Source organism: Pyrgilauda ruficollis, unplaced genomic scaffold (assembly GCF_017590135.1).
Source record: "Pyrgilauda ruficollis isolate IOZ18807 unplaced genomic scaffold, ASM1759013v1 scaffold10, whole genome shotgun sequence".
Lineage (NCBI taxonomy): Eukaryota > Metazoa > Chordata > Aves > Passeriformes > Passeridae > Pyrgilauda > Pyrgilauda ruficollis.
Genome location: NW_024508101.1, coordinates 15,715,274 through 15,740,598, shown reverse-complemented (window position 1 = coordinate 15,740,598; position 25,325 = coordinate 15,715,274). Strand labels below are relative to the sequence as shown.

The window sequence follows — 25,325 nt, the reverse complement described above, 5'->3', positions numbered from 1 at the left end:
GCTCCCTGCACCCAGCATGGGTGCTCATGGCACTGAGATGCTTCTGAGGCTTGGGGACACTGTGCTGGCCACCCTGCCTGACAGCCTGGTACACCCCCCTGCTGGTCCTGCCTTGCCCTGGGCATGGCCAGGCTTGGATGACACTGCCCTTCTTCCCCAGGACCTCATCTGTGTCCTCATCGATGATGGGGGCTTCCTGGTGCTCTCCAACCAGGAGGACCATTGGTACCAGGTGAGGGTGCCCGCAGCTCTCCTGGGCATGGATGCCAGCAAGGAGCTGAACCCTTGAGCTCGTGGCTGTGACACAGCCCACTCGGGTCCCCTCCAGGGGAGTCCATGCCAAGGTGGCATTTGGGTGCAGATTCGGTGTCCCCATTTCAGGTGGGCAAGTTCTTCAGTGAAGTGGATGCCAACCTGATGTCTGCCCTCTACAACAACTCCTTCTACGCCCGTAAGGAGTCCTACGACTTCCAGTCCGTCTGTGCCCCCGAGGCCCCCAGCAACACGGGTGCGGCGCCCCGCGGCGTCTTCGTGGTGAGCACCCACGGGGATGGTGCATTCCAGCTGGTCTGGGAGCTCAGGGACCCATGAGTATGTCCCCAGTGCCCCTCATGGGCACCTGCTGGCTCACTGCCCCCTCTTTACCCACAGCCCACTGTGGCCGATCTCCTGAGCCTCGCCTGGTGGACCTCGGCCGCAGCCTGGTGAGTCCTGCCATGTCCCCTCCCTGGGGCCGTTCCCGCTGGGGAGCGACACTGGGGTGTCCTTGGGGCTGGGACACCTGAGTGGCCACGCCTTGCTTCCCCAGGTCCCTGTTCCAGCAGTTCCTGTACAGCCTCACCTACAGCAGCTGGTTCCAGACGGGTCAGTCCTGGGGAGCTTTGAGCTGGGGGTGGGCAGGGCTGGGGGGGTTGGTGGCCTTTGGCCCACAGCGCTGTGCTGGCACAGAGGAGGTGGTGGGGGACGGCATGGAGGCCAGGGAGACGAGCTGCATCATGAAGCAGACCCAGTACTACTTCAGCACCGTCAACGCCACCTACAACGCCATCATCGACTGTGGCAACTGCTCCAGGTGGGTCCATCCCCGCTGTCCCACCCCTGCGCAGGGCTGGGGACACCCCCAGGGCTGCCTGTGCCAAGGTGCCCGTGCAGCAGCCTGTGTGGGGGCAGTAGGGGATGCTGTGCAGCATTTGGGGGGACTGTGATACCCGGAGGGGAGGACAGAGAGGAACAGTGGTGTCCCCATGGGCTGTGCATGATGGAGTCCCCAGGGATCCTCTGCGTGGAACCAAGCCCTGAAGGCCATCAGTGCTGAGCCCCTGGGCAGCCCCTCAGCATGGGGATGGGCAGGGAGGTGGAGATGAGGATGGGGATGGAGGCCAGGGCAGGGAATGGGGATGGGGACAAGGCTGGGGACAAGGTTGGGAATGCGGACAGGCATGAGGTTAGGGATAGGGATGAAGCTGGGGACAGGGATGGGGAGAAGGACAGGGACAATGATGAAATTGGGTCTGGGGAGATGCTGCTGGTTCAGCAGGGCTGGCAGCTGGGGGGGACTGGGGCAGAAGGTGAGGGGGGATCCCACTGCCTTCGCACCCCCAGGCTCTTCCATGCACAGAGACTGGCCAACACCAACCTGCTCTTCGTGGTGGCTGACAAGCCCCTCTGCAGCCAGTGTGAGTCTGTCAAGCTGCTGCAGGCAGAGGTAAGAGGTATCCTTTGATGTCTCAGCTGCATCCCACTGGAATGTGGTGGCAGCAAGGTGGGGGGACAGGTAGGGTCTGTGGGACAGGCAGCGGGGCAAGGACCTGTGGAGTTGTGGAGTTTGGCAGGGGTGGAAGGAGGTGGCTCGTGGCCAAAGGGGCTGGGGGTGCCCTACAAGCCCCCACTGCCCTGTTCCTGGTGGTTTCCTTGACCTGCCAAGCCCCCCCGAGGGACCCCAACCAGTGTGAGCTGGTGGACAGGCCCCGCTACCGGAAAGGCCCCCACATCTGCTTCGACTACAATGCAACAGTACGTGGGGGCAGGGGCAGCAGGGCTGGGGCTGGCCCTGGGGAGGGCTGGGGCAGTGGGTACACTGTGGGTGGGGGGAGCAGACCCATGGGGGGGCCTTGGGGGAGGTTTGGGTTCCCCCTGAGTGGGGAATGGAGCCGTCAGGGGATCCCAGGAGAGCAGAGCTGAGGGGTTCAGCCCTGAGGGGGAAATGGAAAGGGGAGTGTCCCCCCTGGGAGGAACAGAGCCAAGGGATGTCCCCCAAGGGGAACAGAGCCGTGAGGGGATCACCCAGAGGGGTGGGGGGACCCCTCTGATGGGGGTTTGGAGCCCTGGGAGGACAGGGAGGAGGGCTCAGGAGCCCTGGGGTATTCCCTGGGGAGGTCAGAGCTATGAGGGTCCCTAGGAGCGCAGTGCCCTCCTGGGGGAAAGCGCGGAGCCGCGGGGGTGCCGGGGAGAGCAGCACCGGGGGGCCCGGGCTGTGCTGCAGGGCAGGAGGCTCTCGGGCCGCAGGGAGGTGGCAGATGCCCCTGCCAGGGCCGTGGGTGCCCCTGGGCTGCCGAGGCACTGCTGGGGGTGCCTCACGGCCCCTCTCTTCACCCCCGCAGGAAGATACCTCAGACTGCGGCCGAGGGGCTTCCTTCTCCCCCTCCCTGGGGGTCCTGCTCTCGCTGCAGCTGCTGCTCCTCTACTCCAGCACCAGCCGGCACCCACTGCCCCCGGCCGCCTGCCTTTAGCCCCCCGGCCGCCCCCGCCAGCTCTCTTTTCTTTCAACTTCCATCTCCATGCTCCTCCCCGGCCCGGTGGAGCGGGAGCGACGTCCCCTCCGCCGCCTCGGGGACCCCCGGTGCCGCCCCGCTCTCCCCGCCGGCCGCAGCCAAAGAAGAGCCGGGTGCGGGGGCAGGGGCTCCCGGCAGAGCGGGGACCGGCACGGTGCCCCGGCGTCGCGCCCTCCCCCTCCCGGCCACTCGGACTTGGAAAAGTGGCGTCGGTGTCCTCCGCCCGCGACCCCCCCATCCACCTCGCCTATTTTTTTAGCCTGAAGATTTTAAAGCAGATCTTTCTACATCGAGTTTCCAACATTTTCACCTGGAGACCGGCGGGGTTTATTGTCAGCAACGAGGACACATGGGAAAAAAAAGAAAAGAAAGAAAGAAAGGACTTGACTGTGCGGGTCAGTATCATTTGTTCTGGCGGTGCCGGCCCCAGGGCGTGAGGGGCAGCTGCAGCATCCCCGCGGGCTCATCCCTGCGGGCTGGGGCTGCGAGCGGGCAGGGACAGCTCGGGGACAGTGGCCTTTGCCGGGCACGAGGGAGCCCCGGCCGCTGCGCTGGGCTCAGCGTCCTTGGGCACAGATACTGGGGTGAAAAGGAGGGGGGGAAATGTGTTTTGTTTCTTTTCCGTTCTGCAGATCACTGTGAATCCTGCCCGCTCACCCTGCCCCCGCCTCCAGCCCTGCGCGGGGCCCTGCCCTGCCAAAGCGGCCGCGCTGGCCGGGCCGGGCTGCCCGTCCCCGGGGGACATGCCCCGTGTCCCCGTGTCCCGGGGGTCACGCCACACGCCCCAGCGCGGGACGTGCCGCACGTGCTCGAGTGCCAAGCGGAGCGGGCGGTGCCACATGTCCCCAGAAGGGCCGTGCCCGTCCCGGGGGCACCGGGACAGGAGGTGGCCCCGCAGCGGTGCTGGGGCTCACACCGGGGCATCCCGGGGGGGCTGCCCCCAGTCAATCCGAGCAGGGGACGGCGCGGCTGCTCTGCCCCGCACCCCTCAGAGCCCGCTGCACCCCACAAACGCGGCCAGGAGAGGTGCGGCGGGGCCCGGAGCGGGGTGACAGCTGTGACACCCGGGGTGCCACCCCCGCTCCCGGCAGTGCCGGGGGTCCCTGGGCAGCCCTGGGGACCCTCACCCCCCCGGGGCACCCCGCTCAGAGCCACCCCATCGACCGGGTCCAGGGGAGCCCTCCCGGCATGGCCACCCCGGGGGGCCTGGGGAGGGCGCCAGGCGCTAATTAGTGCTGGGGTTAATTAATGGTCATTCTGCTTGTAGCTTTTTCAGTGTGTGTTTGGTTACTGTCTCTGGGAACCGTGTTTGAACAGATGGCTCTGTGTTACCGGGAGTGTGTGTACTTCTGTAGTCTAGTTAGGTGCTCTGCCAGAAAACCACCACTATACATACCTATAAATATATACATATATAGTCTATTTTAAGTTAAAAACCAATGAGACGAACGGGCGGCGTGGCCCCGGGCCCCCCGTCCCGCCGGGGTCACCTCCTGCCCTGTCCCCACCCAAAAGCTTCTCTCTGCTCATTCAAAGGCATTGGGTTTTTAATTGATTTTCTTTAATTTATTTTTAATTTCTTTGGGTTTTTTTTTTTTTTTTAGTTTCCCAACCCTTCTGTAAAAAAAAAAAAAAAACAACAAAAAGACAATTTGTAAGATATCGTGCGTGTGACTCCTTGTAAAATATTTTCAAATGGTTTATTACAGAGACTCAGTTATTAAATAATGTTCATATTTTCACTTCACAGGCGGTGGCTGCATCATTGCCCGGGGCCGTGGGCACGGCTGGGGGGGCACAGCATGGGGGGGCACAGGATATCGGGGGGCTGCTGCCAGGTGGGACACTGCCCTCAGCTGCTGCACCTCGGGGGGCAGGGACACGGGACAGGGACCCCGCAGAGCCGTGGGCTCACGGCAGGGCTGGGGCACAGCAGGGGCTCAGCCCCATCTCCCTGTGCCCCCGCAGGACTGTCACCCTGCCCACGCCCCACTCCATGCCCGTGTCGCCGCACCCGTGTCGCCCTGTTGCAGGGGGTCACTGTCCCCTAGTGCGCTCCGTGTCCAGCCCACCCGTGTCCACATCCCCCTCTCCCGGGGTTTGTCCCCCATGTGCGCACCCCATGACCGTGTTCTGCCACCTCTCTCCCCCACGTCCCTCCGTGTCCCCCTGTGTCGGTGTCTTCCCCCCCGTCTCCCCCACGCCCGTGTCGCTCGTTTGTCCCATGTCCTCCCGTTTCGGTGTCCTCCGATGTCCGTGTCACCCCGTGTCCCCCGGACGTGTATCCGGTGTCGCCCCGCGCTGCCAACGTGGCCGGACTACAAGTCCCGACGTGCCTCGCGGCGCCCTGGCCCCGCCCCACGGCAGCTCCGCCCCGTCGCCCCCGTTCCGCGCATGTGCAGCGGCCCTGTTTGTCCGCGCCCGGCCTGGCCCAGCAGAGGGTCCGAGCGCGGCCTGGCCCGGGGCGGCGGCGGCGGCGGGGGGACACACCGGGGCCGGCCGGGGGCTGCGCGGGGCCCGGCGCGGGGAGGCGGGCGGGTGGGGCCGGGCAGCCCCCGCGGGGCCGCCCCGTCCCGCCCGCGGGGCCGAAGATGCGGCGGTACCTGCCGGTGGCCCGGCAGCACTTCCTGGCGGCGCTGGCCGGCACCAGCGTGGTGGTGAAGTCGCTGAGCGCCGCCGTGGTGCTGCTGTACCTGCTCTCCTTCGGGCTGGACACGGCCTACGGGCTGGGGGTGACGCCCGGCTACCTCCTGCCCCCCAACTTCTGGGTGTGGACGCTGCTGACGCACGGGCTGGTGGAGGAGCGCGCCTGGGGGCTGGCGGCCAGCCTGGCCACGCTGGGGACGGCCGGGCGGCTGCTGGAGCCCCTCTGGGGCGCGCTGGAGCTCCTCGTCTTCTTCGCCGTGGTGAACATCTCCGTGGGGCTCCTGGCGGCCCTCGCCTACTTCCTCACCTATGTGGCCTCCTTCCACCTCCACTATCTGTTCGCCGTCCGCATCCACGGCGGCCTGGGCTTCCTCGGGGGGGTCTTGGTGGCCCTCAAGCAGACGATGGGGGACAGCACCGTACTGAAGGTGCCTCAGGTCAGAATGAAGGCTGTCCCCATGCTCCTGCTCCTGCTCCTGGCTCTGCTGCGGCTCGCTGCCCTCGTCGAGAGCAATGTACTGGCCTCGTACGGCTTCGGGCTCCTCTCCAGCTGGGTCTATCTGCGCTTCTACCAGCGGCACAGTAGAGGCCGCGGAGACATGAGCGACCACTTCGCCTTCGCCACTTTCTTCCCCGAGATCCTGCAGCCCGTGGTGGGTCTGGTGGCCAACCTGGTGCACAGCGTGCTGGTGAAGGTCCGGTTGTGCCGCAAGACCGTCAAGCGCTACGACGTGGGTGCCCCGTCCTCCATCACCATCAGCCTGCCGGGTACAGACCCCCAGGACGCCGAGAGGAGAAGGTACCCCTGCCCTGCCCTGCCCTGCCCTTGGGGATCGTGTTTAGGGACAGCGAGGGTACACTTTAAAATCCAGCCGAGGAGGAGGGGGGAGATTTAGGTGCAGGAGGGGCCTTCTGCATGTGGTCTGCCACGGAGGTGGTGAGGAGCATTTCAGGGAGCTGGTGGGACATTATTCTGCTCTTCCAGATATGGAGCAGCAATGGAAAGGCAGGGGAGACCCTGGGAAAGGGGCAGACAAGGTTAGGGGTCCCTGCAGAAGAAAGGGGGACAGTCTGGGACAGTGACAACCCCTACTCGTGGCAGCCTTCCACCAGTTCACCCTGGCCCAGGGGAGGGCAGTGAGTCAGCCCCACACCCCAGCCCTCCAGCACAGCCAGCACTGGCCTTCCTGACTTCTGGCAAGAGGGTTTGGACAGGGTGCTGGCACTCCCTTTTCCGTGCCCTGCTTTATGCCTTTATTCCCCATTCCCGGAGCTGCCCTTGTGCTGACAGCCTCCACGTAGCATGAAAACTCCGTGTGAGAAGTCCGAGAGCCGGAGTGGATTTCTGTGGAGCAGTCCCAGGCACTCCAGGTCTTCCCCAGCACTACTCACCCTTTCCTGCTGGGGAGGAGCCAGGGACTGACTGGCACAGTGCCCCGTGGGGCAGAGCCCTTGACCCGGGGTTAACCTGCCCACGTGCCCTTGTCCTGCAGGCAGCTGGCCCTGAAGGCTCTGAACGAGCGGCTGAAGCGAGTGGAGGACCAGTCAGCCTGGCCCAGCATGGAGGATGAGGAGGAGGAGGCAACAGCAGCAGCGAAGGCTGACAGCCCACTGCTGCCCGAGCCCGGCACGGCTGGGAAGAGCCCTGGCCAGGAGTCCAACCTCATCAGCTTCCAGGACGCCCCGGCCCAGCTGTGAGCGGCCCCCTTCCCGCCCTGTCTCCGTTGGAGAGCTGCTAATCCCCCTCGCGTCCCCCGGGGGCGGGGGCTCCTCCCGGCACAGGCAGGGGGATACCTCATTCCAACGCTTCGCTGCTGCTCGCGGCCAGCACCAGGCACCCGGGACAGTGACACTGCCACCACCGTGAGGACAGGGATTCCTGGAGCCACTCCCTCAGCCGGGGCAGGCCGTGGAGTCGTTGCAGGCGGCGGGGGCTGTTCTGGGAGAGGGACACGGGGCTGATCCCTGCCCCAAGCCGCTGTGCTGGCCCTCGTGGGATCGAAGTCAGCTTCTCCTCTGTGCCAGGGCTTGGCCAGAGCACTCAACACTTACTTTCTCCTTTCTGAAGGTAGTTTTGTCCTTAATTGAGGCAGTGAGAAGGCTGGTGGGTTTCTCTTCCAAATGTCTTTCCCGTGGGGAGCCTCCCCCGGCCCCGGCAGGAGCTTGCCAGGGCTGGTGAGGAGTTTGTTGGGTAGAAGGGGACGGGACACTGGGCAGGAAGAGGCCACCCGGCCCCTCATGGTGGTGCTCCAGCACTGCCAGCTCCAGGCTTTGCATGGTGGGGATTCTCTCCTCCTTCCTCTCCTGCCCCCTCCCCCTGCGAGGAGCTGCTGCCCTTGGCTGCTCCCCGGCTAATCCGTTTGCCAGATTACACTAGAAGCTGGAATTAATTTTACAGTGGGACTCTAGCTGCTTCCTCTGGCAGCAGGTTTTCTTTCCTGCAGGTAGAATATGGGCTCCCCCTTTCTTTTCCCTCCCTCTTTGTTGATGGAGTTTTTTTCCTGGATGGAGAGGATGCTCCCTGCAACAGCCTCCACAGCTCCTGATCCAGTGGGCAATTCCCAGCCCGGGATGCGGATCAGCAGTGTCATGATTATTTTTTTAAAGGACCACATGAGAAGGTTTTGTCAAATGGGAAGAACACAGACATTTGGGTATCAATAAAGAGTTCTTTGAAAGCGCTGGCTCCTGCAGCAGAGCATGGGCAGGGTGGGGGACCCGGCCCCGAGCAGCCCCTGGGGCTCTTGTCAAGAGACCAGGGAGGGGCTTTCTTCCCAGGTGCTCCCAGCAGGGAGAGATGTCTGCCTGCACCCCAAAAGTCATCCCACCCAAGAAGTAAAGAGGGCTTGTTGCACTCTAGCTGCCTGAAATTTTTATTGAATAAAAGCTCTGGATACAGAGGAATTTTTCAGCCTGGGAGCCGCTCCCAGCTCTCCAGCCCTGCCGGGAGCAGGATGCGTGCTGGAAGGAACGCTGTTGTGCCAGCAAGGAGGTTTCTTCCTGCCTTCCCAAGGGTTCATTGCCCAGGTCTGTGTCTCCGGCTGTGCTCACACTGTTCCCTATGACTTGCTGGCTGCACGCTCACAGCCCAGCTCAGTAATTTGCTCTGTAAACTGACCCCACCCCAGCAGGCCGAGCCCAGCCCACGGAGGAGGGGTTTGTGCGTGGCACTGGGCGTCCAGACCCAGGGCCTTGGGGCAGAGCTGCCCGCTCTGATCCCAGGGACTGCCCGTGCCATGGGGACACACGTGCTGCTGTACCGTTGCTCGGGTGCCACCACCCTGCCCCAGCCCTGCCAGGGCTGAAGCCACAACCGTGCCCTGTGCTTTCCTGTCAAGCTGCCCCCGTGGCAGGAGAGGCAGCGTGGTGCCTGCTGCAGCTTCCCGGGAGAGAAGGGACTCCCTGCCCTCCTCACCAGGATGGCTCCTGGCCTGCCTGCTCCGAAGCAGCCCTGCGTGGGAAGGGAAAAGGAGCAGGAATCCTGAGTGAGCCCTCCATTTCCCAGCACTGAGCACCAAGCTGCCACAGGGACTGGCAGCTTTACCTGTGCCAGGGAGCATCCCCACTGAGGCAGGGGTGAGGTGTCACACGCATCTGGAGCGGCTGCTCCCCAGGGACAAGACACTACGGACAATCCAGGACTAAGGAAAGACGAGTAGGTAGAAACCAAGTTCCAAGGAGACCCTGTGCGAGCAGGGGGGCTGCCAGCTCTCTCCAAGGGGAGACCCAGCTCGCTCTGGGAAGTTCAGGTCAGCACCAAGCCCTCAGTGCTGGCTGCGCTTGCGGTACAGGTACGCATTGCTCACCTGGTTCATGATAACCAGGCTGGTGACGAGGGGACACAGCATAGCGAGGTACCACGAGGCACCGGTCACCGTGGTGGTGAACCAGAGGGAGCACATGCCCAGCATCAGGCTGGCACAGCCCAGCAGGTAGCCCACCAGCCCTGAGGTTGCGTGGTACAGCTTCAGCTTGGCCAGCGTCCAGTTCTTCATCAGCTTAGGGTAGAGCAGGAGCACGCCGCCGGCGCACTGCCCGCCCGTGTACAGCACGGCCAGCAGCCCCGTCAGCCCGTGCCAGGTGACAAAGTGGCCCTTGCCGTTCAGGTGCTTGTTGTAGGTAATGATTCCCAGCCCCAGGAGCGCGCAGAGCAGGGCGAGCAGCTGCAGGGCCCAGTGCACCCGCACTCGGACCTTGCGGGAGAAGGAGCGCAGCAGCGAGGTCTCCGGGGAGAAGATCAGCAGCGCTTCCGTCATCAGGAACGAGAACTGGGGGCAGAGGGCAGCGGCATTGGCACCGGCCAAATGCCCCTGCGCCGGGGCTCCCGGGGCTGGGCACCCACCGCCCGGGGCTCCCGTGGCCAGAGCACTCAACACTTACTTTCTCCTTTCTGAAGGTAGTTTTGTCCTTAACTGAGGCAGTGAGAAGGCTGGTGGGTTTCTCTTCCAAATGTCTTTCCCGTGGGGAGCCTCCCCCGGCCCCGGCAGGAGCTTGCCAGGGCTGGTGAGGAGTTTGTTGGGTAGAAGGGGACGGGACACTGGGCAGGAAGAGGCCACCCGGCCCCTCATGGTGGTGCTCCAGCACTGCCAGCTCCAGGCTTTGCATGGTGGGGATTCTCTCCTCCTTCCTCGGGCTGGGCACCCACCGCCGAGGAGCTGCTGCCCTTGGCTGCTCGCTCCCGGGGCTGGGCACCTACCGCCCGGGGCTCAGCCTCCCATCAGCCGGGGGCTCCCGGGGCTCGGCACCCACCACCCAGGGACTCCGCCGGCACGGCCCCTGCCTGCCCCACGGCAGCGGGGCGGTGACCGGGGCAGCGGCACTTACCGCGAGGGCCATGAGCAGCGGGTGCCAGGAGAAGAGACCTGCAAGGGAAGCGCAGGGTGAGCTGAGGTGAGCTGAGACATCCGGCCCTCCCCGCGCCCCGGGCCCCGGCCCCGCCGGCACTCACTGGATCCTGGCCGCGCCAGCACGGCCACGGCGGCGGGGAATCCCAGCGCCACGAGGTGCGCGGCGGCGCCGGAGACCACGCGCAGCGAGCGGTACAGGCGGGACTCGGTCTCGGCCGTCAGGGCCATGTTGGCCGGGCGGGCGGAACCGCCGCTGCCGACATGGCCGGGCCGCGGCGCGGGCTCCGATTGGATGAGGCGGGCTGTCCGTCAGCGCTAAGACCCGCCCCACTGCGCTGCGCCGCCGCTGAGTGGCGGGAAGTGCTGTCGCTCAATATGAGGGCCCGCCCCGCCCTCATATTGAGCGCGGCCGTGTGATTCCGCGGGAGCGGCGCTACGGTGGCCGGCGGGGCTGGTGCCGGGCCGCTCCGCTCCGCCATGGGTGGCCGCATCGAGTGCGTGTTCTTCAGCGAGTTCCACCCCACGCTGGGGCCCAAAATCACCTACCAGGTGCGGGGCGAGCGGCCCGGGGCGCTGCCCGCGGCGGGGGGCTGGGGCCGGGCCGGGGCGGGCGCAGGGCAGGGGTGGTGGGTGCTCCCGGAGAGGGACGGGGCTCGGCTGGAACGGAGCCTCCTGTGCCGCCGCAGGTCCCCGAGGACTTCATCTCCCGGGAGCTGTTTGACACCATCCAGGTGTACGTGATCACGAAGCCCGAGCTGCAGAACAAGCTGATCACCGTGTGAGTGCGGGCAGAGCCCGGCCCTGCCCCGGGCCCGCCGGCTCGGTGCGCTCAGCTCGGCGGTGTGGCCCTGCCGGGCTCCCGGCCCCGAGGCCGGCTGCGGTGCCCCCGGTAGCCGTGCAGAGGGTGGGTGGTCACATCTGCGGGGTGGCTGGTGCTGCATCTGCCGCTCCACCAGCCTTAAATCCAGGAAAGTCAGAGCAGTCAGGAGGGCTGTGCTGGTTTCCAAAGGAGACAGTTTCCTTTTCTGAGGGCTGACTCTTTCCTCCCCGCTCCCCCTTCAGACTGTGATTTGCACTCTGAGCGTGTAGGGCTTAGGCATCATTTTTCCTGCAATATAAAGCCAATACCTGCAGAGCCAGCTGGGAGCCATCCTTGCGGGGAACTCGAGGCTCCCTGAGGGTGTAGGTGCAGGTCGCAGGTGTCCCCACAGGACGGCCATGGAGAAGAAGCTGATCGGCTGCCCCGTGTGCATCGAGCACAAGAAGTACAGCCGGAACGCTCTGCTCTTCAACCTGGGCTTTGTGTGCGACGCCAGAGCCAAGGCCTGCGCGCTGGAGCCCATCGTGAAGAAGCTGGCTGGGTACCTCACCACGCTCGAGGTGAGGCCTGGGCACGGCCAGCCTGCCTCCCAATCCGCCCCGCAGAGCGTGGGCAGCTCAGCAGGGTCCTGGAGCATTGGGGCCGCTGGGCACTGCTGGGACGGGCTGGTTTTACAGTGAGGAGGGGGTTGTGCTGGTTTCCTACAGATCACTTCTGCTCTAAAGGAGAACAGGATCTGGGCTCCTGTAGCTAGTAATCCTGTAGGGAAGAGCTGACTTGACTTTCTGCTCTCTTCAGCTGGAAAGTGGATTCATCTCCAACGAGGAGAGTAAACAGAAGCTGGTTCCCATCATGACCATCCTGCTGGAGGAGCTGAATGCCAAAGGGAAATGCACCCTGCCCATAGGTATGGCAAGGACAGGGCCATGCTGGGAGACAGCTGGGCCATTCCCTGCCCAGGCTGGCTCTGCCTGTGCTGCTCCCTGTAGCTCCCTGCCTGTCTGTGCTTGGAGCTGGGGGTGTCTGAGCCAGCCTTGCCCTACCTGGCTCCAAGGGACGTGTGGGATGGGGTTATGGGCTGCAAAGACCTTGTTCTGTGTGCCACTGTGGTGTCCTGGGATTGATGGTTGCAAGCTGCTGAGGGAGCACTGTTTTGCACGGAGACTGAGCGTTCCCTGTCCCGGGCAGATGAGTCAAACACCATCCACCTGAAGGTGATTGAGCAGCGCCCAGACCCCCCCATCGTGCAGGAGTACGATGTCCCTGTCTTCACCCAGGACAAGGATGACTTCTTCAACTCTCAGTGGGATCTCACCACGCAGCAGGTCCGTGTGCTTTACGCTTTGAAGGGGATCTGTTTCCAGACCATCAGGGGTGTTGGGCTGTCCTGGAGATCCCCACGTTTATGTCCATGGTTTGGTGCTGCCCTTGGCTTTGTGCTTGGGCCTGTGAGCAAATCATTCACCAGCACAAGGCTGAAGCACACTGGGGATGGAGCCTGCCCATCCCAGACCCAGGGGAGCTGCGTGGGCTTCAGGGTGATGCCTCACTGCTCTCTGCCCTGTTACCTCGTGCCCTCCCAGATCCTGCCCTACATCGATGGATTCCGGCACGTCCAGAAGATTTCGGCGGAGGCCGACGTGGAGCTGAACCTGGTGCGCATCGCCGTGCAGAACCTGCTGTGAGTGCCTGCAGGGGCTGCTCAGCCCCAGGAGGGGGGTGCTGCCTGGGAGCACCTCTCACCTTTCCCTGTCCATCTGCAGGTACTACGGGGTTGTCACACTTGTCTCCATACTCCAGGTGGGTCGGGCCGTGGGGCTGGGAGCGGGATTTGGGCAGTGCCTGGGAGGGTGAACAGCAGGGTTGGAGTGGGCTGGGCCTGTCTCAGAGCTACAGCTGAGCAGGGCTGCTTTTCCATCATCCTCCAGTACTCCAATGTCTACTGCACCACACCGAAGGTCCAGGACCTGGTGGATGACAAGTGCCTGCAGGAAGAGTGTCTGTCCTATGTCACCAAACAAGGTACAGTGACCCTGCCTGGGGATGCTGGCCCAGGCTGGGGGACAGGGCAGCTGAATGGTGACTTGTCCTTGCAGGCCACAAGCGAGCCAGCCTCAGGGATGTCTTCCAGCTGTACTGCGGGCTGAGCCCTGGCACCACCGTGCGAGACCTCATCTCCCGCTACACCCTGCAGCTCCAGAGGGTGGATGAGAGGTCAGAGCTCTCCTGATCAGTCCCTAAGGGCAGTGGTGACACTGGGGGTGGCAGAGAGAGTGAGCAGGAACTCAACCCCTCTGTGTGTAGGGTAGGAAACGTGAGGCAGTGGTGGGGCATATGGAACAGAAGGGAATGTGGAGAGCTGGAGCATTTGGCACCTCGGCATTGTGGTCTCAGTCTCTTCCCTCCTCGTCCCCAGGAGGCTCATCCAGTTTGGTTTGATGAAGGGCCTTATCCGGCGGCTCCAGAAATACCCTGTCAAGGTGGCCCGGGACGAGCGCAGCCACCCAGCCCGGCTGTACACGGGCTGCCACAGCTACGACGAGATCTGCTGCAAGACCGGTACGGATCCGTGGGACCCACGGGATCCTCTGCTCGGTGTGAGCCCCAGGGCCGGTGGGACACACGGGGGTGTCTGCCTGCCCACAGCTGTGCACTGCTCCTGGGTTCTTGCCCCTTTGGGAGCCTTCAGACTACAGGGAGAAGGGACTGTGGGCCAGGCTCTTCTCCCAGCCAGGCTGCCAAGCCCATATTGCCGGGGGCAGGACTTGGGGAGTACACCAGCCCTCTGACCCCCCACTGTCTTACTCCCTAGGCATGAGTTACAAGGAGCTGGATGAGCGCCTGGAGAACGACCCCAACATCATCGTGTGTTGGAAGTGACGCAGCGATAGCCCCCGCTAGAGCCGTGTCCCCCCGCTGTCCCCCGCTGTCCCCGCCACGTGTCCCCGGAGCGCCCCGCTGGTGCGGCCGCTCCTCCGCGCCGCCAGGGGGCACCAGAGGCCGCCCCGCGCCGTTGCTGCAGCCGGCCCGCAGCGAGTCCTCCGGCCCCAGGAGGGGCGGGGGCGGTGGCGGTGGCGGTGGCGCCGTTGCCACAGCGACGCGGACGCCATGGCCGCCGTGCCCGGGCCGCTGCCGCCCGCCGAGGCCGAGGCGCTGGTGCGAGCCCTGCAGGGCTCCGAGCTCCGGGACGTCGGCGGGCAGGGGTGCGGGGACACGGCAATGGCGTGTCTATGGGGGGAGAACATGAAAGAGGGACTTTAAATGCGGGGGGTCACTTTTGGGGCTGTGGGAGCACAGGAGGGGGCCCAGTTTTGGGGCCTTCCCGGGGGTCACGGTGGGGGTAAGGAGGGGTTCCCAGAAGGTTTTGGGTAGAGAGGAGGAGTCCTGGTTTTGAGGTGACCCCAGAGGGGTGGGGTGGGGTGAGAGAAGGGGCTGCAATTCTGGAGCATTCCTGCGAGGACTGGGGGAGATTGGAGGGGCCAGGGTGAGGAGGGGTCCCAGGTCTGAGTGTCTGTGAGGGTGTAGGGGTGATGGAGAGGCTCCCCCTGCTCTGTGGTGTCCCCAGTGAGGGTGCTGGGGGCGCAGCCAGGAGGGCAGGGCTGTCCAGTGGAGCTGCAGCCCCAGGCTCAGGGCACAGCGTGGGGTTGGGGGTTGCAGGAGCAGGTTTCCCTGCACGAGGGACCCTCGCCAAGCCAGCCACCAGAGCTCTGTGGCACTGCTGTCCTCCTGGCTGCCCTCAGGTGGCTTCGGCAGCACGAGTACGTGGAGAAGCTCAACATGCACGGCATCCTGAGCGCTTCAGCAGGCCAGGAGCAGCTCCTCATCGAGCTGCTGGTCACCCATGCCAAGGTGAGCCTCCCTGGGTGCAGGAGTGATCCCCATGCTGGGCCTTCAGCCTCCAGCTGGGCTTGCCCTGTGGGCATTGTGCAATTTTGGAATAAAGTGCCGAAGAATCTGTTGTGTCTCTGGAAGAGATGTTTGATTGGTGGTGTGCCAGTTTTGTTTTTTAAAAAAATTAAAGGTCAAGCTATGGTATTTCTACTTGCTGGTGTCTGGTTTCTCTCTTGGAGGTTGTTTTGGTCTCCTTGACACACTGGTCCCTCTGGTTGCAGGTCTCTGCACTATGCCTGAGGGGTCCCAGTCTCAGGCTGTGAGGTTGCCTGGACCTGCCCAGCTCCTTGGGGTCACCTTTCCCCTCTGCAGTCCCAGGAGCTCTGCCCTGTTGTGAGAAGCTGCTCTCTTGTGAGCTGGAAGAGTACAGAGTGCCCCAAGGCCACCCTCCTCCCTGGGTGACTCCAGTGTGGCTGACCATTAGCAACCAACTGGATCCCCCTGCTGCCCTGGTCTGAAAGGCTTCACTTCCCCATCCCTTCCCTGTCTAGATTCCTGTTCTCATTGGGGAGCTGATCTCCGTGGAGATCTGGAAGCACAAGGTCTTTCCCGTGCTGTGCCGGCTGGAGGACTTCAGGCCGAGGAGCACCTTCCCCATCTATGTGGTGGTGAGTACAGGGCGTGGTGGGAATGAGCCTGCAGATGGCTCAGGCACTGCTGTGCTTGAGAATAAATGCCACCCTGAAGGTCTCAGAGCTGAGGGTCTGCATCTCACCAGGCTGAGGGGGGCAGTGGGACACAGTGGGAAGTGCCTGGTCTCTCAAAGCCCATAGAGCCCCTGCCCTTTCCCCCAGGAGGGACAGGGACTCACTCCCAGGGAAGCTTGGCCTGGTGGAGAGCTGTCCCCTCTCTAATCCCACACAGGGGCTTGTAGGAGCTGCTGGATGGAGCAAAAGCCATTCCTGGAGGCAGCTGTGCTCCTGGCTGTGGCTCCCAGTGCTGCCTCTGCTCCCAGGCAGTGGTACCCCTGGGGTGTTTTCCCCCTCTGAGCACTGTTTTTCTCTTGCCAGAGGCTCTCCAGTGTTATGTGCCTCTGGGCTAACAAAAATGTAACTTTTTCTTACTGAGCTCTTGGGACCGGTGGTCCCTTTGGCCATTCTTGGCAAGGGAATGATCTCCAGATCTGGGCTTCCTTGCCGAGAGATGCAGCCCTTGACCTAAGGAAAATCTCCCTGAGGCTTGGAGGTTTTAACCCATTTTCAGTCCAGACAAACATCTTGCAGGGACGAGGTGGTGCCTTCCCTGAGCAGCCGATTGCCTCAGGGCAGCTATTCCATAGTTTCCAGTCCTGGACAAGGCTGTCTGCCCCAGTCCCAGGCCTGGGAGAAGCACAGCCATGCAGAGCCCTGTCCCAGCTCTTTTCTGGTGCCAGAGCCTGCAGCTTGCCTGAGGGCAGTGGTTGTCCTGCCCCCGCAGCACAGGCTGAAGAGCCCTGAAGATCACTGCCTGCTGGGAAGTGTGGCTCTCCATTGGCATGTTGGAGTGTCACAGGCATGTCAGCATAAATATTAACATGAACTGCATGAACTGGAGCTGTTTTGAAGGTTGCATCACTTGTATTTTTCTCTTTGGCCACAGCTACATAAGCAGCTTCTCAGAAAAGCCCTTTTCCCTGTCCCAGTGCCATGTCCCCAGTGCTGCTCCACTGTTACTCACTCTTGCCATTCTCCTCCCACAGCTGCACCATGAAGCCTCCATCATCAACCTCCTGGAGACAGTGTTCTTTCACAAGGTGAGACACAGGTTCAGCTTTCCCCAGGTGGAAAGCCCCGGGGGTGGAAGACTGTGGGGACTGATGCTGTGTGGAACCCCTGTCACTGTGCAGGAGATCTGTGAGTCGGCAGAGGACAGCATACTGGATTTGATCGACTATTGCCACCGCAAGCTGACCCTGCTGGCAGCTCGGAGCACCAAGGCACCAGCAGTGACCTCAGCAGGGCTTTGTGCTGAGCCTCTGGCCAGCCCCTCATCCATGCAGGTGAGGAGAAAGCCCTGGAGCTCCCTGGGGACATGTGTGGTGAAGAACGTGGGCAGCCTGCAGAGGCACAGGGAGGCCTTTTTGTGGGTTGCAGCCCTGGCATCTCCTGCCCACCTCAGAGGGTGTCTGGTGCTTCTCTGTGCCTGTGGCTGCATCCACTCTGAAGCCTGGCTTCTGCCCTGTCTGGTGCTAGTGCCAGCCTGAGGCTTCCTGCAGGACATGCTCAGAGCTCTGGGATGGGACACGCTGGAGGGGTGATGGGCAAAATATTCAGTAGAGGGCTTTGGCCATTTGCTGTTTCTCTTGGAAGCTGTGTGGATATCTCTCCCTGAAGTCTGGGAAGCCAGCCTGGGTCAGGCTGCCAGTATAGTCAGCCAGGGTTAACCATGAGAGAGTTCTCCTAACAACCAGGAATTGTCTTCTTGTGCTTCCCCCAGCTTCCTTTGTTCTCTGAGAAACACCTCCTCTGAGCTGGTCTGGGCCAGCAGCGATCCCAGAGCTTTCCCAGGAGGTATTCCCAGGCTGACACACACACACACCTTCCCAGAGCAGGAGCTGTCTTTGCCTCTGGTGCTTCTCAGCACCTGGAGCTGCACATCAGGAGGAGTATCTGGAAGAGCAGGGTTAAAGGGAGAGCCTGGGCCTCCCCTCGCCTCCATGCTTTGGCTTGTTGCCCAAGCACATACTTCTCTTTCAGAAAAGGGAAGGAAGTGGAGGGATCTGGAGCACAATAGGGATGTTTTCCAGGAAATGTTTTCCCAGCTGGGGAGGGGAAAGGGGTGTTTCTGTTACTGCTTTTCACACGAACACAAAAACCCAGACCTTTTCTAGCCAATAGGATTCTCAAAAGCACTCATCTTCCAGAGAGCCTGGTTTCCTCTGATTCATTCCAGCCTCTCCTGACCCTGTGTTCAATAACCCCTGTGAAAAAGCTGTTCCTGCCATCTCCTGGATTGTGGAGCCTGTTGTCCTTTGTATATGGTGGTAACCCCTGTTCTGTTGTCCCCTCGAAGCACAGGCAAAAGATAGTCCTTGTCTCAAGGCAGCAGAGGTGAGGTCTGGATGCAAGGAGGAGCTGTAGGACAAACCTCACTAGGGCAGTTTGGAGAGGAAGGAGGCAGGGAAGAGCGCACAAGGCTCTGTTAGTAACGTGTGGGGCACCAGTACAGGGAGCACAGAGCTGCTTCCCGCAGAAATCTGCACGGCAACTGTTGCAGTGGCTCTTTGGAGAAATACAAGAAGCTGAGGTCAGAGCTCTGCACACCAAGTGTGAGCTACATCTGGGACTGGAGAGAAGCTCTGCCTGAGCAGGGGAGAAGGACTTGGCACCTCGAAAGAGGCTGAGTCAGAGAGTGGTCAGGCCGATGGGGGCTGAGTGGGGTGTCCATGCTGTCTGGGAAGGAAAGGAGCCTGGGCTGGAGAGCATGGCACAGCTGTGGGCTGGGATAACCACAGGCAGATTTCTAGTTGGCTGTTCCCAAGCTGGGGGGAAGAGGCAGATCCAAGAGGGGTGGACACAGGACTGCAGCTGCACCAGGGCCAAGTTCCTCCCTCCCCTTCCTCCTCCTCTGGTTCCTCTGCTGATCATGCAGCTCTCCCCTCCTTCAACCCTCACAGGTCTCCACAGGGCCATGGGCCACAAGATGGTCCCAGAAAGGGAGAGAGGCAAAATTTGGGACCAGCCCCTTTCAGGGGGTGTTCTTGTGCAGGAGCACTGCAGTCAGTAGCCACCCACGACCCGTTATGGGCAAGGACATGAGGGAAGAGCAACTGCAGGCTGCAAGCACTTTTGTGGCTGCGCTGGCAAACAGGCAGTGCTGGCACAGTTGAGACAAGAAACTGTTTTTCAGGGCTCTGTTTTCCTACCCAGACAGTGGTTACCAATGCAGTCAACAGCCTGCCTCTCTGTAGCTCCTGGGAAATGGGGCCTGAAATCCCAAGGCTGATCCTGTCCCCCCACAGGAGCTGCAGAAGCAGGCAGAGGTGATGGAGTTTGAGATTTCCCTGAAGGCCCTGTCCGTGCTGCGGTTCATCACTGACCAGGTGGACAGGTAGGTGCCCAGGAGCAGCAGAGGATGTGCCCAGCTCTCCGGATGGGATTCCTGTGGGGTCACAGCGGGTGCCTGCAGCCCCTTCAGCAGCTGGCTGTGTCCACAGTGGCAGTGGCACTGTGCTCTGGGGGGCAAACACAGCAGCAGTCCACCCTGCTCCACGGTACTCCTGGGAACTCAGACCATTGTTTCTTTCCTGCCTCTCCCAGTTGCCTCGGGGAGCATTTGTAGATACAAATTCTGGCATTCATCTGTGAGTGCCATTTCTCCCTTTCTGTCATTTCTGCAGTCTGCCCCTGAGTGCTCTGACACGGATGCTGAACACCCACAACCTGCCCTGCCTCCTTGTCGAGCTGGTGGAGCATTGCCCCTGGAGCTGCTGGGAAGCAGGTATGGATCATGCCCCATGGTCTCTGGGACACCCTGTTGCTGTGCTGGGGTGTGCATCCACTGAGGGATCTGCTGTAGGAGCCCTTGCAGAGTGTTGCCCCTCTGCCCTCCCCTCCAGCTCCTCAGTGCTCCCTGCCTGAAGCTGTTCAGCTCGAGAGCAGCTGCAGCACAGCTGGCCTGGGGGCCCAGCAGTGCTCCCAAAAGCTGATCCTCACACAGGGCTGGGTCTCTTCTGAGTGATCGCAGCCAGCTCTGGAGCGGAGCACCTCGGCCAGCCTCACGTGCTCCTCTGAGGACTCTTCTGGACACAGAAAGACCAGAGTGCCAGTCCCAGCTTCTCTGCACCTTTTGGGGCAGCACCCACTGGAGCCAGCTGTGGTCTCTCCCAGGCAGCAAACATTGCCTGATTCTGCTGCTGGTCCCAGAGCTTCACTCTTGCCAAAGGCCCCTGATCAGGCTGTGCCCATTGGCCATCGTCCCCCACCTCTGCAGCCAGGCACGCCCCCAGAGCCCCCCAGCCTCCCCCTGCCTTCCCTGTGGTGGGGCACAGCTGGGGCGTGGGAACCCGCGCTGCCCCAGCCCCGCTCGGGGGTCACAGCGGGGACAGGGCAGGAAGAGCTCAGGGAAGCACGTGGCTGTGCCTGCCGGGAGCAGCCCAGCTGGGAGCTTTCCTCCTTCCTCCAGCCAGAAACACATCCCTTCTCCCTGCCTGTGGGCTCGGGGTGCGAGAGGGAGCTTTGATCCAGGGCCCCGAGGGAGGGACTGGAAAGAGACGAGCACAAAGGCATTTCCAGGCTGTGCACATGCAGGGTCACATCCTGCTCCATCCCCTAGAGCCACACAGTAGCTGTTGGAGCTTGCTTTGTCATATCTGTTACAGTCATGCTGCTTCTGGCTTTGCCTGGCAGAGGGAACTCAAGAAGAGTGGCCCATACCCCAGAATGGGTCTCTCCACCCACTCTGTTGTTGCAGCATGGGCTGCCCTGCTGCCCACCAGTGCTCTACACTCCTGGCCAAGTACAGAGGGAGATATCTCAGGGATCTTTTGTTCCTGCCACAGCAATATTGGTTTTATACATGTCTTTTCTGCTTTTCATGTTCTCTAATATTTTGCCTCAGTACCAAGTAGGCTGCTATGTGGAGCAAAAGGTGGGGAAGCTGAGGCAGGAAGAAGCAGAGGGTGAAGCGAGGCAGTGAGCACAGGCCAGCATCCTCCTTCTGAGCTGTCTTCCCCCAGGCAGCACTGTGTCTCCCTGGTTCTTCTGTCCCTCAGGCAAGCTCAAGAAGTTTGAGAATGGCACATGGCACGTGGTGCCCCCTGAGGACCAGGTGAAGATGACCAAGCTCGATGGGCAGGTGTGGCTTGCCCTCCTCAACCTCCTGCTCAGGCCCGAGTGCCAGCGCAAATACCGCTTCGATGGCTTCAACAAGAGCCAGCTCCTCAAGGTAGGACCCTGCAGCACGACAGCCCTGGGCCCTTGCCAGCACTGGGCATCTCCAGATATCTGCCCCCATCCTCACTGTGGGCTCCAAGAGCCAGTGGTGGGAGAACGGGAGCTCTGTCACTGTAGCAGCAGCAGCAGCAAAGCTCGTGTTTGTGAGTGCACCTCGTGAGACCCCCACTGGTCTCTCTGCCCCTCTAATCCCTGCTCTTGCCCTGCTGCATCCCCAGCTCTGACTGCCTTGTCCTGACCTCTCTCCATTCACTTTTGTCTCCCCTCCATGGCCACAGCTCCGTGCATTCCTGACAGACATCCTCATTGACCAGCTGCCCAACCTGGTGGAGATGCAGAGATTCCTGAGTTACCTGGCAGTGACAGACCCTGCTCCCCCCAAAAAGGATCTCATCCTGGAGCAGGTATCGTGTGGCTTTTCCTTCACCTCTACTTATCCAGCTGCTCTGGATAAGTCTGATGGCTCCCTACCCCTTTTTTCTTCCACCAAGCTCAGCTCTGGAGTGATGATGCCCTGGGAAAGCAGCCAAGTACCCATTTCAGTTACACCCTTACTGCCAGCAAAGCTGCCTGTGGCTGACGTGAGAGCCTTGTCCTGCCCTGCAGTGGCCAAGCAATCACATCTAAAGGCACAAATGCTGGGTCATAAACAGCTCTCCAGGTCACACTGAGCCCCTGGGATGGCAGCTGCATGGGGCAGACATAGGCACTGGCTTGTTTTGACAATTAACTCTTCATTTGACATTTATGAGTGTTGTCCTGTTGAATTCTGGACTCCCCAGGGAAGTCCCCTTTTACAGCCCTGGTCTGAGGCTGCTTGGCACACTGTGTACAGAGGGACACCATGATCTGGTGATAGTCTGGAGTTAAACTGGTTCCAGCTGGTTTCTGGGCCTTTGGGAGTTAGGCCATGAAGGTCTTTAAACAGCCAAGAGGTTCTCGGGGGTTTTAATTCATGTGGTGGTAATCTCTGGAGAAAAGTGTTTTTATGTGTTACTTACTGCCTTCTTTTGAGCTGAGGGGAGAAACTGAGTGTGGGGGCAGGTCTGCAGAGAGGCTGCTGAGAAGAGCTGGGAGCACAGAGGCTCTTCCCCACTGCCAGAGGCTCCCACACTGCTTCCTGAGGAGATGGGTCTGTTGGGCAGTGGCTGTCAGGGCTGTCCCCAGTGGGAGCACGCTGTCCCCATCGCAGCTGGCTGTATGGCCTGGCAGGAGGGTGGTGTGCCCTGTCAGAGGTGGCTGTGGCTGAGTTGGAGGCATGGCCCAGGCTGGGAGCTGGAGCTGGGGAAGCTGCAGACTGGCAAGCTGAGCTGTTGGGGCTGGGGATGGCAGCAGGGTGGCCATGGATTCACAACCCATACCTTGACTGCCAGTGTTGGTGGCGCAGTGACAAGCAGCTGCCATGCTGGGGACCTCCTCCAGCTGCTGCCCTTCTCCATAGCTCTGCTTTTGTGCTGGTGCTGCCCCTGCCAAGGCTGGGGCTGAGCCATGGGGAGGCAGTGGGAAGCACAGACATGGCTCCCTGCTCTGCCCAGAGAGTGCTGAACTCACTCCTTGTTGCTGAGCCAAGCTAAGGAACTGCCTTTTTCCATTTGACTGCTCCCAGAGCAGCCTCCTCCCCTTCCTTGGCTATTTTTACTCTGCTGGAGAAGGCAGCACTGTTTGAAGCAGCGTGGTCCCCTCCAGAGCCTGAACTCAGCACGCTGCTCTTGGCTGGGATGTTTCCTTCTGGCCAGCCAGCCCTTCCCCGGGTGTTCATCTTCAGGGAAGTGACGAGCGGAAAAATCTGCTCAGGCAAACGGCTCTGGAGCACGGGGTTCACGCCGCTGCCACACGCAGGGTGCTGAGGTCCCAGGCCTTCCTTCTCAGCAGCCCAGGCCTCAAGGCTGAACACCCATTCCCAGCTGGACCCCAAAGATTTTGCCTTGTTTCACCTCAGTGCCCACTGGCGGGTAGATGTGTCCCCTCCACATACCCAAAAGCACACCCTGACCACCTCTGCCTCTGCTTGCCCTCCTGCAGGGCCATGCTTCTTGTGCCCCGGGCTGGCTGCCTTCTCCCCAGACCACAGCACCCTTTTCAGGCTGTTAACACCTCCTCCTCCTGCCCTACCTCTCCCACCAGGTTCCTGTCATCTGGGACCATATCCTCAAGAAAAACTCAGGGAAGTGGGAGGCCATTGCCAAGCACCAGGTGAAGCATGCCTTCAGCCCCACCGAGGAGGAGCTGAGGCTGCAGGCACGCAGGTGAGGCTGGAGCAGGTGTGCAGAGTGCCCAGTGGGGCCAGTATCCCCATGAGCAGGGTTGGAGCTCAGCACTGGGAGGACAGAGGGGTCTGTGGCACTGGCTGGAGATGTCCCCTCAGTGGCAGGGTGCAACAGGGACAGCTCACTGCCGGTCAGCCATTCCCTGTAAGCAGCCTCACCCCTCTCTGCCTGCACAGGTGGGCACAGACCTACAGCCTGGACATGATGGAGGCTCTGGCCCCCGACAAGCCCCGCTGCAGGGTGTGTGGTGCAGAAGCAGCCAAGCGCTGCTCTCGCTGCCGGAACGAGTGGTACTGCTCACGGTAAGGGAGCCCTGCCACCCCCTTGGGGCCCCTGCAGCCTCTCAGTGCTCCCCAGAGCACCACAGGTCTCACTGGAGAATGCTGTGGGAGGACCAAGGAAAGCCAGGGGTTCCACTACTGCTCAGCACCACTAGCTCTCTGCTGGCCACGTACCTCTCTAACTTTGTTGGGAGGCTGATGTGCTGGGGTGCTGGTGGAGGTGCTGCTGGTGAGGGTTGTGTTGCAGCTGTGAGGTGCTGAACTGCCTCTGCCCACAGCACAGCACTGACAGGCTGGGTTTTCCGTGGTGACACTGCCTCCCTCCTCCCCGCCTTGGTGGGGCAGCAGTAGGAAAGCACCCATACCCTGTGGGTGCAGGTGACAGGCTGGGATGTGGCAGCTGGGACGGTGGCAGTAAATTAAATCTCTGGTCCTGAACCATCTGGCAAGGTCTGGTGTTAAACCTTCTTAACCCCCAGGACTGGGGCCACATCCACCCCCCTCTTGGTCTAATGCTGGGCTGTATCAGCTCTCTCCCAGAGAGGTGGGGTGCTGGAGTTTGTCCTTCTTGCTGCTTTGCCCCCAGAGATGGATGTGACTCCAGTGCCCCTGACAGCAGCTTCCCCCTCTGCAGGGCATGCCAGGTGCAGCACTGGCAGAAGCACAAGCCTGCCTGCAACCTGATGGCCGAGGTGGCGAGGAGTGTGAATGACCTGTAAGGAAAAGTGGTGTCTGGCATCTGGCCCAGAGAGGCAGAGGTTCCCCCAGTGTGCAGCCCAGAGCTGGAAAAAAGCTGGCAAAGGCCCCTTCTGCCTGCTCCTAGCCCCAGGCAGCACTAGCCAGGGTTAGCCTCTCCTCTCCCACCACCCCACCATGCTGTCTTCTCCAATAAACCTCCTTGTGCATCCCACAGCTGCTTGGTTTCTGCTTTTTCTCTCCTAGCTGAAGGTAACAAACTGCTTCCTCCCCTCCCTTCCACACAGTGAGAGGCGTGTGTCCATTTTCCCCTCTGCAACAACAGAAATCCCAGAGAACCTGAAAAAGCCTATAAGGTTGTGGTTACCTTACTGCAGCTGGGGAGGGAAGGGAGTGAGAAGGCCTCTGTGCTGCCTCTTACCATTGTTAGAGCAGTGTGAGGAGCAGAGGATGTGGTTTGCCTGAACATCTTGCTGTGAGAAAGAGTTTCTTGGGTATTTGTCATCTCCCACCTTGCAGGGACAATTCACCCCATTTCCTCTCCCTTGATGTGATGTTAGCACGAAGGGCTTGGCCCCCTGCCCACCAGCATTACCAGTAAACAGGGTTTACTGGTGGGGATGCCTTGGGCTGCATCCCCACCTCTCACTGGTCAGCAGCTGCTGCCAAAAGGCTGGAGCCTTGGTCTGAGCACAGCTGGGAAAGGTTGGCCATGTCCTTTGTCTGAGGGGGTGCTGGAGAATCCCTGACATAAAAATAGGCTTTGCACCAGGGCTGCTGCTGCAGGAGCCGCGAGCAGGCAGGAAACCATCTCGGTCCGGCTGCAGCCCGGCTGAGCAGCCCGCGCTCAAGAAGCTCCTCACCCAAGCCAGGCTGCACGTCCAGGGCTGCAGCCAGCGGGAGCAGGAGCGCTCTCCGTAGCTCTCCGTCTGCTGCTCACCCGCCGCCAGGGGTGCCTCCAGCCCCTTCCCCACTGGGAAACTGAGGCAGGGAGCGCAGTCTGTCCTTCTCCTGCGAGAAGAGGCAGAGAGAGCGGAGCGGCTGCAGCGGGCCCCCCTTCCTCCGCGGCGGCTCCGGGAACCTCATCCCCGCCTCCAGCCCGCCCCGCCGGGCTCGCCGGGACTGGAGTTGGCGATCGGGAGCCCGGGGCATTGCGCCGTCCCCCCGTCCTCTCCTGCCTCAGTTTCCCCGCGGTGCCCGATCGGGGCGGCCCCTCCCGGTCCCCGCCCCGGC

At 61.8% G+C, this 25,325-nt stretch overlaps 5 protein-coding genes across 10 annotated transcripts in view; 4 read left to right on the top strand and 1 right to left on the bottom strand.

The window, feature by feature from the left end:
* Window positions 1-4,730, top strand: part of CACNA2D2 (calcium voltage-gated channel auxiliary subunit alpha2delta 2) — a 210,788-nt gene extending 206,058 nt beyond the window's left edge. For all 3 annotated transcript variants that reach the window (XM_041465517.1, XM_041465508.1, XM_041465500.1), the window contains 8 exons: window positions 161-232; window positions 382-534; window positions 652-704; window positions 809-864; window positions 949-1,072; window positions 1,603-1,712; window positions 1,925-2,013; window positions 2,601-4,730. In XM_041465517.1, the coding sequence (XP_041321451.1) occupies window positions 161-232; window positions 382-534; window positions 652-704; window positions 809-864; window positions 949-1,072; window positions 1,603-1,712; window positions 1,925-2,013; window positions 2,601-2,729 (786 nt within the window). In that variant the 3' untranslated portion in view covers window positions 2,730-4,730. The remainder of the gene's footprint in view (window positions 1-160; window positions 233-381; window positions 535-651; window positions 705-808; window positions 865-948; window positions 1,073-1,602; window positions 1,713-1,924; window positions 2,014-2,600) is intronic.
* Window positions 4,731-5,179: 449 nt separating this feature from the next.
* Window positions 5,180-8,095, top strand: TMEM115 (transmembrane protein 115). The gene is made up of 2 exons (XM_041465572.1): window positions 5,180-6,216; window positions 6,911-8,095. Exons 1-2 carry the CDS (start codon window positions 5,363-5,365, stop codon window positions 7,113-7,115), a joined length of 1,059 nt encoding a protein of 352 aa, XP_041321506.1. The 5' UTR covers window positions 5,180-5,362; the 3' UTR covers window positions 7,116-8,095.
* A 177-nt stretch (window positions 8,096-8,272) lies between these two features.
* On the bottom strand, window positions 8,273-10,627 carry LOC121352533 (cytochrome b561 domain-containing protein 2). 2 transcript variants are annotated; one of them, XR_005954951.1, is made up of 4 exons: window positions 10,366-10,627; window positions 10,242-10,279; window positions 8,962-9,685; window positions 8,273-8,868 (listed from the first exon to the last, which is right to left on the bottom strand). XR_005954951.1 is itself a non-coding variant. In XM_041465584.1 (3 exons), exons 1-3 carry the CDS (start codon window positions 10,490-10,492, stop codon window positions 9,182-9,184), a joined length of 669 nt encoding a protein of 222 aa, XP_041321518.1. In that variant the 5' UTR covers window positions 10,493-10,627; the 3' UTR covers window positions 8,273-9,181. The 2 variants fall into 2 exon arrangements, 1 of the variants encoding a protein (XP_041321518.1); XM_041465584.1 differs by having other exon boundaries at window positions 8,273-9,685.
* Window positions 10,619-15,125, top strand: NPRL2 (NPR2 like, GATOR1 complex subunit). Of its 3 annotated transcripts, none has more exons than XM_041465553.1 (11): window positions 10,619-10,813; window positions 10,951-10,997; window positions 11,476-11,644; window positions 11,883-11,991; window positions 12,273-12,409; window positions 12,668-12,765; window positions 12,848-12,884; window positions 13,013-13,106; window positions 13,181-13,298; window positions 13,501-13,643; window positions 13,897-15,125. In XM_041465553.1, the coding sequence occupies exons 1-11, from the start codon at window positions 10,742-10,744 to the stop codon at window positions 13,962-13,964; spliced, it is 1,092 nt and encodes a 363-aa protein (XP_041321487.1). In that variant the 5' UTR covers window positions 10,619-10,741; the 3' UTR covers window positions 13,965-15,125. The 3 variants fall into 3 exon arrangements, with proteins under 3 accessions (XP_041321487.1, XP_041321478.1, XP_041321492.1); XM_041465544.1 differs by having other exon boundaries at window positions 10,951-11,042; XM_041465558.1 differs by lacking the exon at window positions 10,951-10,997 and having other exon boundaries at window positions 10,684-10,813.
* Window positions 14,803-24,370, top strand: ZMYND10 (zinc finger MYND-type containing 10). Its single transcript, XM_041465530.1, has 11 exons — window positions 14,803-14,933; window positions 15,467-15,583; window positions 16,654-16,707; window positions 16,801-16,953; window positions 18,916-19,004; window positions 19,294-19,394; window positions 20,668-20,840; window positions 21,127-21,252; window positions 22,973-23,094; window positions 23,292-23,417; window positions 24,031-24,370. Exons 1-11 carry the CDS (start codon window positions 14,862-14,864, stop codon window positions 24,113-24,115), a joined length of 1,218 nt encoding a protein of 405 aa, XP_041321464.1. The 5' UTR covers window positions 14,803-14,861; the 3' UTR covers window positions 24,116-24,370.
* The last annotated feature ends 955 nt before the right edge of the window (window positions 24,371-25,325 follow it).